Raw genomic sequence first — 15,116 nt, 5'->3', positions numbered from 1 at the left:
GTAAAACCAAAATCTTATATACAATGGTTCATTTGGAGCCTTCCTATTATTTTAAGAAACGTCAAAAACGTATATCTCGGAGAGAATGGATCAGCATATTCAGACCATTCATTTGGGATGGTAACTGAAGATGGGAATGTTTTAAAATGCATGTTCAGCATTCACCGAATCCAACAGGAAAACAATTTACCTATAATGTTATATTTTGTCTTCATAATTTTTTCCCCCCCCAACACATATTGATCTTTTTACACATAAACAGACAGATGCCATAATAAATGCATGACTTTTTCTTTATTGATTTTAAAGGCCACATGATTTTTCTCTTCATACTCTCAACCAGTGTTTGAAAACCCCTCCACAAAATATATGTATTGCAATTTAAAAAGAAACAACATTTACAGGTAATTTTCACAGATACAATTCATGTCTAACAGCTTTTTTATCTTGATCGCTTGTGACACATCAGGTTAATATGCAGATTACTGGATTTACTCCCTAGATTGCGGATCACTAGTACGCAGACTAAAGCGAAGACATCAGACATCATTGGTGGTTTCTACCAAAAACATAAAGTGCTACAACATTTGTTTGTTTTTTACTGAGTTAGTAACAGAAAACAATTGTTTCTAAAGGGAAAATTCATTAGCACTCAATAAAAACGGAAAAGATATAAGTTAACATTGTCATCTTAGAGTTAGTGAAGCAGTGTACTGTCTGCTCCTATTCAGGATACAGGTTTTTCATTCACATGGCAAGGCTCACACATTGGAAATCAAGCAATCTGTACAGTGTCATTCTCATTTGCATAAGACAGATCACCAATAACTATTCCAACAAAAACAAAATGGAACAAATCCCAACATCCTATTTCTGAGGAGAAGTAAATAGGAATGTTGATGACAGTGAGAAAATAAACCTATTTTAGAAAAGGTTATATTAAAACTGAATGTGGAAGTACATTTTGTGTTCATAGTACATTCAGCAGGTCAATTAATGCTTTTCTTTATATTCTTTATACCAAAAACAGAAATCCATAGTATTAAAAAAAAAAAGTCCACTGAGTGAGTTTTGTGCGAACCTACAGACTAACTGAGGTCAAATGACTGTGCGCATTGGCTTTAGTAGCCACCGGAAGATACAAGGACTATAATTCCTCTTGCTCCTCTTCTTCTTCTTCTTCTTCTTGTTGTTCTTTTTCTTGTTCTTGTTCTTGTTCCAGTTCCTTTTCAACGTCTATCCAGGAGCGTTTCTTGGCGCTGGGGAAGTCCTTTCCTAAAGAGCCTCGGGTTAAGGGACGGGCCGCGTTCCTATCTCGGAGAAAGGTGGTTGTTGCAGGATTGCGAGGGAATGTGAAGTTGCTGTCCTTGCTGTCTTCAGATGGACTGCTTTCTTCTCGCCTGTAAGTAGGACTCAACACATGTGCTGACTTTTGTTTCGGAGGCCTTCCTCTGCCTCGTTTGACTGGGACAGGGTTAACACCAACCATTGATGGGATGCCCTCGGCTGGTCTCTTGATTGCCTCTGGAGTAAATATTTCTGTTTGTCTCTCTTCAACTAGAATGGATGTTTCACTATCACTGGTGTCTTGGACTACGGTAGGTCTTCTAGTTTCACCAGCAGGGCTAACCTGTTGGTTCCTCCGAGGCCTGCCTCTGGGACGACGGAACGGAAGAGGGCTAGGACTCGTCTTCGGCTCAGCAGCAATAGAAACCTGAGGCACATGATTAAAACTCAAGCGGGCTGTGCCACCCGCCTGGCTGTTCTCCATAATTTTCAGAGCCACCGTAGGCGAACTGATTGATTTGTTGAGGAGGGCGAGCCCAGCCAGGGAGGCTGGTCCACCTGAAGGCTTTGCCCCAGAGTTTGAGGATTGGACAGTTTTGTTCTCCTCCACAGTAACACTGCTTTTGGAATCTGAGGGCTGGTCAGACTCCGGAACGCTCTTCTCTTCGTTCTTGGACGAGGGCACATTGGACGGCTGCACATTATCTGTAGAGCTAACTTCGCCCTTCGCTGCTCCTTCTTTCTCAGCTTGCATAAGTGTGAGTGTATAGAAGCCATTACCGACTGTGTGAAAAAGAAGAAAATATATGTAAGAATATAATAATATACAGAATATAAGAAGTTGACTTGGGTATTAAATCAATGCCAGAGCAGACATTCTTAACTTACGTGGTTTCAGAGACGAGGGAAGTATTATTCTGCCGGTCTTGGTGCGAATCAGAGGAAGAGAAATGGGCTTTGGTGGGCAAGCAGAGGGGACCTTGGATTTGGGAGTAGTGGGTGTAGTTGATGCACCTTCCTGGGCTTTGGTGACCTGAAGTTCAGCTACGAATGAGGGGACTTTAGCCTTGCACTCCGTTTGGGACTTGGGCACACTGACCTGGGCTTTGACTACAGGTTTCTCCTGTGGGCCCTCGATCTTAGGCTTATCACACTGGACAGGGGCCACTGAGGCGACTGGTTGAGCTGGCTGCTTCTCTGCCTGTATGGAGGGGGCTGCAGTGACTCTAGCCTGGGCTGGCTGCTTCTCTGCCTGTAAGGAGGGGGCTGCAGTGACTCTAGCCTGGGCTGGCTGCTTCTCTGCCTGTATGGAGGGGGCTGCAGTGACTCTAGCCTGGGCTGGCTGCTTCTCTGCCTGTATGGAGGGGGCTGCAGTGACTCTAGCCTGGGCTAAAGAGGACACTGTTTGAGGCGGAGGACGTGGTGGGGGCATGGAAGTATAGTGTGCAAAGTGTGGGGCTGTGGTCCTGGGTGGGTTAGGCCTTGGCATGGAAGAAGGCATGCTAAAGAAAGGCTGTAACAGTGGCTTGGGCTGAGGCTTTGACCTGGGAGCAGCAGACTGCAGGAGAGCGGCTCTGGACTGCAGTAGTTGGGAGAAGACAGGCTTCCAATTCATCATCTTCTTTTCTTTCATTTTCTGCATCTCACAGATAACCTTCAGTTTGTCTTTAATCTGCTTATCCGACTTACCTAAAAACAGAGAAATTATGTATGACTAAAAGTTCAGTGATTGGCACTGTATGTGCTGTCCCTTATTCCGTTCATGCAAACATGGGCACTTTTTTTTCATTACTAAAACTTAATTTTAAACACTTGGATCAGGTAAAGAAACACAGTAGATGCGGTGGCATTCAAATGATCATGAACCATGAGTATGTCACCCCCTGTGCAATATGTTCTAGGAGTTTATTTGTGCTTGATCAGCTTCAAACAAGAATACACAACCAGTAGCCCATCAAATCAGCTTTAAGTGTGACTTAAAACCAAAGGCGACAACATGCATTAACAAAAATGTGTACATACCAGATAAAAGGGAAAGCTGCTGTACATAGACAGACTGCACTTGAGTCAGCCTCCGCTTCTCCTCCTCCTGAAATTTGGAGATCTTAACCAAACGTTGAATTTCTTTTACAGCCTGCACACACAACAAAACAGGAGAGACAGAGTGAAGACAGTGAATGGATTATCTCTTCAAACCTGTATGAATACTGAAGTCGGGAAATTGTATATCTTCAAAACAGTTCCCATGGGAAGCCACACAGATCAAATATGTCAAGATAAAGATACATTTACTTGTAAAACAACGTCTTTGAGGTGAACAGTAACTCCCTCTATTACACTAAATAGAATGATCACTTTGATGCTCACATTAATAAGCTGTAAGGTTTCAACGGTTCACAAAACTCACGGTTGGGATCGTATCCCAGTTTTTAGTTTTTGTTGCAGGTCATTCCCCCTCTTTCTCCATACGTTTCCTGTCCACTCTCTATCTTTAAACTGTCCATTCAAAGCAAAATTGCATTTGCATGAAGTGTTGAATCAAACTTGTTGAGTTTTTACTATAGTTGGTATGTACTACAAATCGATTATACTAATATTGATACAAAACAATGTTTTTTTTTTACTTTTTATCTTATTTTGTCCAATATTTAATGTTCAAGAAAAATATGTTACATTTCTAAATCTAATTTCTCTTAATTATCTACCCTCTCCATTACAAAGATTTCAGTGGCCATGTCTCTGTCCTAGTTTTGGTTATTTTTTTGTGCCATGTTTATGCTTACATTGGACAGTTTGGAGAGACAGGGATGAAATGGGGCAGAGGGGAATAGCATGCAGAGAGCGACCACGGTCCAGATTCGAACCCTTGGTCTCCCTCTTCTGAGGACTGAGCCTCTATTAGGCCTTTCACACCGCCGCAAAATCGGAGCTAGTTCTGGGCTTGTTCGGAGTTAGAGCCAGTGTTTTGGTTTCACACCGCCAGAGAGCCTGCTCCGGGCCGTAAAAACCGGGGGAACTCATACCCCAGGATTGAGCAGGGTTTGATAAGAACTGCTTGCGCGAACGGTTGGGGGAGGGATTATCCTGACCAACCAGAGCAACTCAAACCTCATGCCCGCCATATTTAAAAACACCGCTACTACGAGACGTAAACATAACATAATTACCGAACGTAGCGATCAAATTGACCGGCGAGAATACGCTGTATGGGTCCTGTTTGCTTAAGAAAGCAAAGCGAGAGCCAACAAGTGTAAAAATAAGACGTATTCGCCGCTGTTGTTGTGCTTAAAGCTAGCGGTAGCTTTAGCGTTAGCCACAAGAGCAGAGGCGTCGGGTGACGTACACACACGTTTACAGTGACGTCATGACGTTGCTCTCTTGCCGGCTCCATGGCTGTCTCCGGTCGATGTGAAACCAACCGGTTCATAACTGGGATAAGGCTGTAACCAGTTTTGAACTGACTCCAACACCAGCCTGGAACTGACTCTTGGTTCATTTTGGTGTGAAAGGCCTATATGAGTGAGCACTCTAACCACTACACCATGAGTGCCCCCTAGTTTTGGTTTTTTAGCTGCTTACATTACTGAAATGATTTGCATTTTGATATTTAAAGATACATATGAATGAGGTTAAATTGATTTTTCTCCATGTTCTCCCAGAAATCCTTGCTGAGCTGAGGTGGAACTGACCAGTGAGAGGAGGCGGAGCCTGGGGGCCTTGTGGTCAGCCCGAAGGATAGCCTGCAGTCTGTCAAAGAGGAACCGCTGTTCAGAGCGTCTTTGCCTTTCTAGCGCTGTGTGGTTCCTCCTCCTTTTATCAACCATACCATGTTTGTCTATTTGATCCTGGAATGGAGACAGTGGAGACAATAAATACATTTAATGCTCACACTACTTTGTACTCAAAACAGATGAAAACAATAACAGTATCAAAGGTTTTTTTTTTGTATTGGTGCTTCATTTGAAAATGGCTGCTAGAGGGGGGAGGAGGCCTTACCTGTAGTACCCTTTCCGATCCCAAACCGTCACTGGAATCACTGAAGATAAACAAGAAAAAATAATTTCAGCTCTAGAATTGAAATTCATTAAAATGTAAATATGAACAAGAACACATATTGTCCATCCACACACATTCACATGAATTACCATGTGTTCTGTAATGCCTTGAGGACAGCTTCTTTCATTCCCTGTGGTCCTTCTTCCACAGTCTCAATGTCGATATCATCCTCCTGAAGAAAGCAACAATGAGCAGGCAGTTTTTTGAAGTTGACAATCACAGGTTTGGATATTTGTTTTTGCATTGCAATTCACATTTAAAAAGACAGAAAAAATGTAGTCAGAATCAGATAAAACACATTTTTAACTTAAAACTGAAAAATGTCTTTGTCCTTACGTCAACGTCACAGGCATCGTCTCCGGAGTAGTCTGAGGAGTCGGAGCTTAAGTCTTCTGACTCCAAATCCTCCTGATGTTCAAATCCACCTGATGCCAGATGCCTGCGCAGCGCCTGATCAATCTCACCTGACAGCATCTTCTCAATACACATCAGTGGAGGGTAGGGTCCAGGCTGAGAGAGTGGTCTAGGCTGAGCGAAGGGTGGAGGCTGGGCTGACCTGCTGCTTGATAGGTTCAGAGGTTTAGCAGGAGGGGTTTGCACTCTAAGCAAATCTGACACGGAGTCAGCTGATAGGTGGCAAATATTACGCATCCTTTTCCGGGGCGGGGCTCCGTGCACACCAGCCGTGTCCGTAGCGTGTACAGATTCCGATTGTTGTGCCGCTCCATGAGCTCCAGGCTTAGGGAGTTGAATGAGAGTGAAGCCGCCTGGCAGGGTGACTCCCGCTAGGTTTTGGGCTTTGGTACCCTGGTTAGCTGGAGGGCAGATCCTGAATGAATAGGTGCCACTCTGTGCTAAGAAGCTGGGGGTTTTCAGAGACGGCGAGACGGTGAGTGAGACAGGCGCAGATGTGGCGCTGCTCTTCAAGAAGTCGCTGACTGAGCTGCCTTGGCTCGACACGAAAGACTGGAAAGGAGTGACGTTGGAAGAGTTTTGCAAATGCTGCAGCAAAGTGAGGGATTCCTTTTTCGAAGAGTCTTGATGGATTAGCTGAACTGAAAAAGAAATATATATATATATATATAAATGGCAGGGTTGGGAGCATAGAAATAGAAATTATTTCACATACCTTACTGATTTTTATATGTTTAAACACTAAACGCTCTGCTGTCTACATAGGCTGTTTTCACACAGGTCCTGAAAAGAATGCTAGACTAGAGCTTCTGAGTATAACATAGAAAATACAGACGTTTATTTGCAGCAACCCCTCCATCTCCTCGCTACACTAACAAGGAGGATTGCCCACACTGGCAGCCCTGGATTTATCTGTTGGAAACTAGATTTATAAGAAGCACATTTAGCTGGCGGTAGTTTTATTCCCTTGGATGATTTCAATATTCTGCAGTAGCTGCAGGTGTGTCTGTATTGGAGGGTTCTTTAGTTGATTACTTCTTGTGCCTTTCGGGGGCAATCAGTTTATAAACTGAGGGGGTCAAGGAGAGAATTGTACCTGGTGGTTGTGTTGCAGTCTTCAGATCAGTGGTTTTCCTTGCAGTTATAATTGGAGGGACTACTGTGCCCGCAGCTTTTATGCTTAGTATGCCTGGAGTGCTGATTTTGTTTGTAGGGGCTGAAATCTGAGATTTTCTGTTAGAAATGTCAGCGGGGGCTTTCAGCCGACCAGTGATGTATGCTGCAAGGCGGTTGGCTGGATGTAGAGATCCCATGTTCCCCAGCAACAGTCTGGCCTGATTGTAGGATTTCCCATTTACCTGTTTAAGGATGGAAGTATGCATACATTAAAGTTTAGGTAACATACAGTATAACGCCTTAAAGTTACATATTACTACACACAAGGTAAAACCATATTAATAGAGTTACAGATACATTGCATTCCTTCCTGCCTGACCTGTATAAGTCCATATTCTTGGCAGCCGACAGGTTTAGTCCTTGCTCTCAGTCTGCCCGCAGATGGAACTCCACTCAGGAAGGGTATGACTCCAAAACGCATCCCTGGATCTTCAACTTGGCCCTCTTCCAGTTCTGAACCCATGTCCCTAGCCAGGCTAGGATTGTCATGCTGCTCCTCATCACTTTCTTCATATTCTTCTTCTCCATCATTATCACTGGCCGTTAATGGTTTACTGATGTGTAACTAGAGGAAGGTGGAATAAAGCAGGAGTCAAGTTGATCGATCAATGAGAGCTTAAAATATACAGTGACTGAAATAAACTTAACAATCAAAGGCTATCCCACCAAATTCGAAAATAAATGGAATTATTGAATAAATTAATTAATTCTTTACCAACCCTGGCCCAGAACTAAAAAAAAAAATTCTCTCTCTCTCTTTACTTTAATTAAATTGTCTATTTAGTTTTGAATTGTGATGATGTAATTATTCAATGCTAATAATTATATGTAGAGCAAATCCATGTTGGTTGTTTGTTTTGTTTCCAGTTCTGTGTTTGTGTTCTATAAAAAGTAAAATTCCAAAAATAAAGTAATATAAAAAAAAAATATATATACACAGAGACTGGTCTTTTGAACCAGCTGTTAACATGACATGTTTGAACCAGCTGTTAACATGTCATCAGACAATGGATTGTTAATATGAATCACTTGTTGTTACATGGATGCATTACTGGAGAGACTTACCCTGTAGGTGACAGTGGAGCCGCTGGACTTCCGTAAGGCGATCTTGGTGATGGGGCTGATGAGGTAAGGCCCGATGAAGAAGCGCTGAGAAAGCCTGTTCTGGCTCAGCCGTCGACACAAAGCTTCCAGGACCACTTTGCGATCCTTGTCCCAGTCACACCCCGACTGGATCTCGATTTGTTTTTTCGCTCCCCTTTCATTGAATGTTGAGGTGTTTTCTGCGGGGGGACATAATGTAGGATGGTAGTGCATAGCAACAAATATCAGAGTATCTTCAGTATGTCAATTGTGTCATCCAGGATATCAAGAAGGTAAAAAATACTAAGCTTTAACTAAATTATGAATTTGTGGCAGTTTTATTGGTTCCTCACCTGGTTTTTTAACAGCCAGTAAGGTCCTGTACTTTTTCCGCTTGTTATCACTGTTTATCTTCAGTGGTTCTGCTGTACTGTTTGGTGTAGAAGTATTAATGAACTTGGGCTCTTCGACTACAGGAGGAGGCTTGCTGTTGAACTCTCTCACACGTGCGCATGTCATCATGCTCTCATAGTATTTATACACCGGGTCCTTATCCTCTTCTCGTATCTGCAATCATGATTTTCATTAAGTTTTAAAAAGAAAAATGGCGGACAGATAAAAACACAAACAGAGAATTCTACACTTGGGGCCAGATCAACTAAAGGATTGCGCTGGTTTTGCGACCGCTAAACCGGTGCAAATAAAAAATAGTGCCCTATCCACAGAGCATGTTTACCGCGTCAGAAACCCATAAACTAAAGCAGCACTGATTCTAAGTCTCCCTCTTTAAATTATATATAATTGATATTGAATCATATTATGTGAAAAATCCCCAGGCAGGGGGGAGGTGGGTTGAGTACTCATAATTATACTAGATTTCCAAGAAGAACATAAAAGAAAAAAGAGTGGTAATGGAGCTAATTTTTATTAAAATGGGGCACTTTATTAAAACCAATGTTACCGTATAAACCTGTGATCTTTGTGTAAATGCCCACCGGTTTTGTCCTTTGTGGATACGGTGCGAAAACGGTGCAGATTGCTGGTGCTATTTCGCCACAAATCATGGAGCTATGAGCTCAATCCATTTTTAGTTGGTCTGTCCCTTACAGTATTCAACAACTACAGCTTTCATCTCACAGTATGAATTACTTTAAATACAAAAAAGAGAGATATATCTTACGGGTTGCGTCACATGAGGTGTAATGCTGCGTCTTATAAACTTTGAGTTAGGCAAATGCAGAGGAGAACTTTTGGGGGCTGAGATTGGATCTGGATCCACTACATGAATGTTGCGGTTCCACAGTTTATACACATGGGAGCCCGGGCCGGGCTGGACCACATGTTCCATATTAGACACAGCTGAGGAGGGATAAAAGCATCACATTAAATCATCAGTTACTGAAAGTTTGACCCAACTGAGCACGAGCAGAGCAGGAAACAAACAGCTGTTAGGATAAAAGGAATGATTTTTTTTAAATAAGAAAATCTAAATCTAAAGAAACAACTTGATCTTACAGTAAACAGGTTCGATCAGTTGTTCAGTCTCCCCCGCAGCCAACTGTTTGGTGATCTTGCGTTTGAAGCAGGCACAGCCAAACATGCATTCAGTCCGCCGGCAGTGGAGCGGACCTCTGTTCAGATGCTTGAGACTGGAACACACGCAGCCCAATCTGCAGAACTCCTCACCACATGCAGGTCCCTCGACTGCACACTCTGGAAAGTTGGGGCATTTCAGGATCTGATTGGGCAGCGTCTGATCATAAGGAAACGAGAGTCATCAAAACTATTAAAAATATCAATGTGCGTGTATTTTTCTCCTTGTTAACCAGCTTGTCTATTAGCCAAACATTGCCTTCATTACCTCCAACGAACCGACCTAAAGTTACTCCTGTCTTTATTATATGAGCAGGTGTAACTTTCAAGGTTCAACATGAAAAAATGCGACCAAAATAGTTTCATACCTGTTTTGTTAGCATGACAGACATAGCCACTAACAGCCTGTCGGCAGTCAGCTGTGTTCTTGTCAGACCCTGGTTCAGCGCTCCGATCTCCAACTGCAACAGTTTGAACTGGTACTTAGTGAGGCCTGCAGGTCTGTGTGTCATCCCATGGCTCTGCCCGAAGTTCAAACCTGGTCTCTGGCTGACCCCTGGCTGGTATGTAGATAATCTGAAGAGACGGATGAATTGAGTGGGTTAGTGTCACTCATTTTAATTTAAAAAACTGTATCGTATGCTTTTCAGGTATCAGCACAACCAAGGAAGAATGGTTATATCATATCGAATGCCAGAAAACTCAAAACCGCTCTCACCTTCAAAAAAGGCCATATTATGTTTTATTATCTTTTGAGATGGAGATCTTTAAAAATAGTTAACTGATAATGATTCTTTGCGAGTACGTAAGTGGCGTATATAAAAATATGATAACCCCCCTCAAAAAGAGTGTGTTCAAATGGTACTGTAATCAGATCTGAGAGTGTACATAAAATGAAGATACAATTAGCTTTAGAAGAAAATCAGCTCAAAGGTTAGCATTTAAAATAAAGACATCCGGAAATAAGTTAATAAACCAGTAAATTCTTAATTCTCATAAAAAGATAACTGGTGGTAGTTATTATTAATATGCTACCAGCTATGAAACTCTAAATGTTATCAAATCGATAATGAAAAAGTTAATTATTTGCCAGTCATAAAATAACAAAATAAAGGATACGCACACTGGAGAAATGTGTTCACAAAAAGTTGAGACTCTAAAAATGTAAACAAAATGACAAACAATTCCTTACCTTTGTGGACCTGAAGCTCCCGGCTGTGTATGTGAAGATGCAGCTTGATCGGGGGTGGCGGGGCCGGCCAGGGCAGGAGGCGGGGACCTCAGGGTAGAGTAGAGGAGGGGTTTGTGGGAAAGGGGGCACGGTCTGTTGTTGGCCCCTGCTGGGGAAATGGAAGCAGTTTTCCGATGTTTCAGTACGCTGTCCAGGGTCTTTACATAGCTAGAGCTTTTAGCAGGCAGTTGATAGGCCACAGAGCCTTCAGGGTTTGTGGAGAAGGCAGCAGCACGCTCGCTGATATACTGCTCTTCACTTTCCAAGTATTCATCCAACATATTGCTGCAGAAGGCAGAGAGGTTCTTTTGTGATCCTTTAGGAGAGGAAGAAGAAAGAGCTGTCATTTATTAATGAGGAGGAATAATGAATCAGACACAAATACATTCAGTTGGTTTGAGTTGTTTTGGTTATTGAAATGACTATAATAATCCCATTGAATTATAAAGGGCACACCGCAGCTACAAGCAATCCTTACCATCGCAGTTAGAAGGAGACGTTTCTTTCCGTAATATGAATTTGTTTTTCCATCCTTTTATTTTTGTCATGTCTCTTGTCTTTCCTGTCCGTGAGATGAAAGGTAACCCTTTATCTGTAAAGGAAACATACTGCATGAGCCTTCACATTAAAGGACATAGCACACTTATATTTTGCAGTGTTGGTTTAAGTGTTTCAGTAGTAAATTAGGTTTCTCATCATTTCATTGCCATTTTATAATTATTGTTAAAGAAAAAAGTAAGTATCAAGGGTACAGTATATGTATCCCGTCCTTGTTTCCTGCATTTTAAAATAATACAAGGCTTTAATCTGACCTGACGGACAAACTACAGATAAGGCTTGTTGGAAGAAGTAATTATTATTCAGCCCTTTTGTGTCCAATCACAGTCCATCTTACCAGCAGGAGACAAAGCTGTGGCCTCAGCCTGTTCAGGTAACTTTGGGGGAGGTAGTGGCAGTTGAACCCCCAGATACTGCAGGTCGATGGACTTGGTTGGGTCGAGGGAGCTCAACTTTAGACCCACTAGAAAATGCCCGAAAAAAGGTCAACGAAAGAAAAATCTTTATTCATTAATATTATTCATATTTACTGTACTTTGTATGACTGACTCAAACACTGGGATTATAACATGCGTTTGTGTGAACTCACCCTCCTGCAGCACAGGATGGATCACCTGTCTGTGTTTGTAAATTCTGAGGTCCTGGAGCACGATCGCCTCCAAGCGAGTCATCTTCTCCTCATCGGTCTCTGCAATGGCCTCCACTGAAATACAGAGAAATGTTTTTAAAGGCCAGTGCTGACAAGACTTTTATCCAGGATTTTCATATGAATAAAGTTGGGCATAATATTCACAGGATAGCGTACAAACAAATATAAGAAAACTTTGCATGGTTTACCTATAGGTTTCCTCTGCTTCAGTGTTGTTGGGGAAACTGGACATGCTGATGAAGAGCTGTTGGCCGGCTTGTCCGTGGCGTGAACCTCTAGAGCTTCCTGTCAAGCAGAAGAGCGTCACAGGTTAAACTTATTACAGGACCTTAACACCTCGGCAGCCAAAATCATTTTGGTATGCAACAACAAAGGCCATCTCAGGAAATGTGTGCATCTTCAGTGAAAATTAAAAACTCCTTATTTGAAATTTGCAGGAGACATCCACACCAATAAAAAAGAAAAATCCTTTGGAGACATTCAGATATGTGCAGAGTGTGCTTTGCAGCGAATGTGTAGGGTCCTACCTTGGAGTTGAAAGACACAAACAACAGGCCTTCGACATCGTCAAGCTCTGGTTGCATAGCGACAGTCAGTGATGGGCTGTGGGCTACCGTGGGGGAAGCAGCTGCCGCCTTCCACTCTCTTCCCCGGGAATTGGCCCAGCGTCTGTTGATCCTCTTCTTCTTCTTGCGGGAACCAGGTAATGATTCTGGGGTAGACGGTGTGGAGGAGGGAGTGCTGGATCGTTCTCTAGGCATGTCACTGAAGCCCTGCCCCTCCTCAGGGGTTGCACTGATGGCATCGGTTTCTACCTTGGGCTCCACATCCGGGTCTTGTTCAACAAGCACAAGCTCACCGAGGGCATGCTTGCCTCTTATACAGGGTACATAGGGCTCATCCTTATTGGATGAGGTAGACATTATGGGCTTCAGGACCAGTCTGGTTACTTTCTCATTTGATAGACGGGCAGAGACGGCTTGATTCTTTGTGCTGTAAGACATTAAAAAGAAATACTGTTTATGGATACTTAAAAAAAAGTTAATAGGATTTAATTATGATCTTTTAAGTATATATTAATTGGTGATGGCACAGCATATCGCAATCTTTTAATAGGCTCATTTCAGCAGTTTAATTGACAGAAAACAAAAAAATTTCAGACAATATCTACAGTATATACTTGTTATTACACAACACGCTTACAGATCAATTTGGTACCTAGGCGTCCAAAATATAAATGAGGTCCTTTCATAAAGGGAACTTCCCAGATGTTTTACTTATAAGCCCTCGCACACTTTTTCAGTTGAACTGAACTGATTTAGGTTACTTTGATGACTTTGTCTAAAAGGATCAGTTATTCTATGAGTATGAGGGCAGTGAGTCTGGCGACATCCTGCACCAAGATTAAAACATAACAATTAAAGACAAAATCAGGAGGATGGATGGATTTTCTGTTGTTGTTAATAATAGGAAAAAGAAAAAGCCATTCAAATGGATCAGAGTCTCACAAACTCATATAGCATATAAACACATCAAATCCAGATGTCCCTTATGGCAATAAATTACAGAGCCAACACCAGGGAAGACCAAGTTGCAATAGACAATGCACATTTTTTTTTTTTTTCAAAATATTTTCTGTTTCTACATTAAATTAATAAATTGTTCATTAAAGTTCAATTTTATTTTATTTTTTGTAATTAAATGTTTGTATTGTATCAAATATATCATAGGCCATTGAAAAACATATTGGTCGACAACTAGTTAAATGAATACCTTTCTGACATTGTCCAATAGTGAACATTATTATCTTTGCAAATGTAGAATCTATGGCTGAGCTATTCAATGTCACAGGTTTACCAAATAAAATGACCCCTGAGTGTATATCCATCTGTTGCAGACGGACAAAATCCATAAAACTTACCTCAGATCCACAACCTCCTCCTCCTTAAGTTCATCTGGTTCTACATCAGACGGCTGTGTTTCTGTCTTCTCCTTCTTTTCATCAAGTTCAGCTGGTTCTAAATCAGAAGACTGCATGTCTGTCTTCACCACAGGTTGAGCCTCTGTAGGGAGTGGAACCCTATTGAGGCGGGGGTTGTTCCCGTCCTCCCTAAAGCCTTTTGCAAACGGATTATGATTAATTTTCAGCTGGGTGATCCTAAAGTTCTGATAGGTGGTCACAGCCATGAACTCGGTTTGGGGAAAAGTAAAGGTAATGCACTCCGGCCCCATAACCACAGGTTGGTCATCTGTGAGTCCGTTCTCGTCCGGGAGAGGAATCACATGTAGCCTAGGAATGTAGCGATGCATGGAGTGTAGGATCAAATGACCGTCCTCATCTTGGGGATTATTGGTCAGTTTGAGTTTATAAAAGGACAACAAGGTACCCATCCACTCAGAGCCTCGACAGGGGGAGTAATGGTGGGAAAATGCCCTGGTCAGACCCTTGGACTGGTTTTCAGCGAGTCCGGTGATTTCCCATTTGGTGTTGTTCCAGCGATACTTAAGCTGGTCCGTGGGAACAATGGACAGGACCAGGCTGTAGTACCGCCAAGGCTCTAGGCCAGCTAGGCGATATCGGCAGTACGGGAACATGCGGCGCCCCTGTTTAGTGAGAATCATCTCAGTCCCACAGCCGTAGAACTGCTTCCACACACTGTTATTCTCCAGAGTGACACTGACACCTTTGTAGGAAAGCACATTGGGGAACTCAGTTTCTGTGTCTTGGCAGCCAAATGTGGAGGACAGCAACAGGGGCAAGGGCGATGGCAGTTCTGATATGTTGACCATGCTGCTCTTCTCTGTGCTCTTCAGTGAGTCTGACGCTGATGCTATATGAGTGGTAGCATGGCTCTTTTCAACACTCCCATCCAAGGTAGTAGGTGACGTTGAAGCAGACTTGGCTGGGCTGGCTTCGGTCGGCGAAGTGAAGATCAAGCTGAAGTCATTACTTGCCACGGAAACAGCTTTATTCTCAATGGTGAAATTTGGTTGCGCAGAGGTTAGACAAAGAGGAGTCAAAGCAGGGACGGTAGTAGGAGGATTTGAGGAGGGAATGTTAGTCACGCT

The 15,116-nt window shown here is 42.6% G+C and overlaps 1 protein-coding gene across 1 annotated transcript; it reads right to left on the bottom strand.

Moving 5' to 3' along the window:
- Positions 1–338: 338 nt before the first annotated feature.
- mgab (MAX dimerization protein MGA b) lies at positions 339–14,774 on the bottom strand (the record flags this gene model as incomplete). The annotated part of the gene is made up of 21 exons (XM_080047480.1): positions 339–2,070; positions 2,176–2,976; positions 3,310–3,421; positions 4,977–5,132; positions 5,284–5,323; positions 5,433–5,515; positions 5,680–6,398; positions 6,854–7,115; positions 7,253–7,498; positions 7,999–8,216; positions 8,370–8,583; positions 9,197–9,375; positions 9,532–9,769; positions 9,978–10,185; positions 10,802–11,156; positions 11,319–11,432; positions 11,736–11,861; positions 11,988–12,101; positions 12,236–12,332; positions 12,575–13,040; positions 13,969–14,774. Coding segments are annotated over 21 exons (6,477 nt in total), but the record flags the coding sequence as incomplete, so codon positions are not given.
- Positions 14,775–15,116: the final 342 nt, after the last annotated feature.

Source organism: Ammodytes marinus (genome assembly GCF_949987685.1).
Source record: "Ammodytes marinus genome assembly, chromosome: 19".
NCBI classification, from domain to species: domain Eukaryota; kingdom Metazoa; phylum Chordata; class Actinopteri; order Uranoscopiformes; family Ammodytidae; genus Ammodytes; species Ammodytes marinus.
Note: the sequence above shows the minus strand (reverse complement) of the source record. Positions and strands in the feature narration are given on the sequence as shown.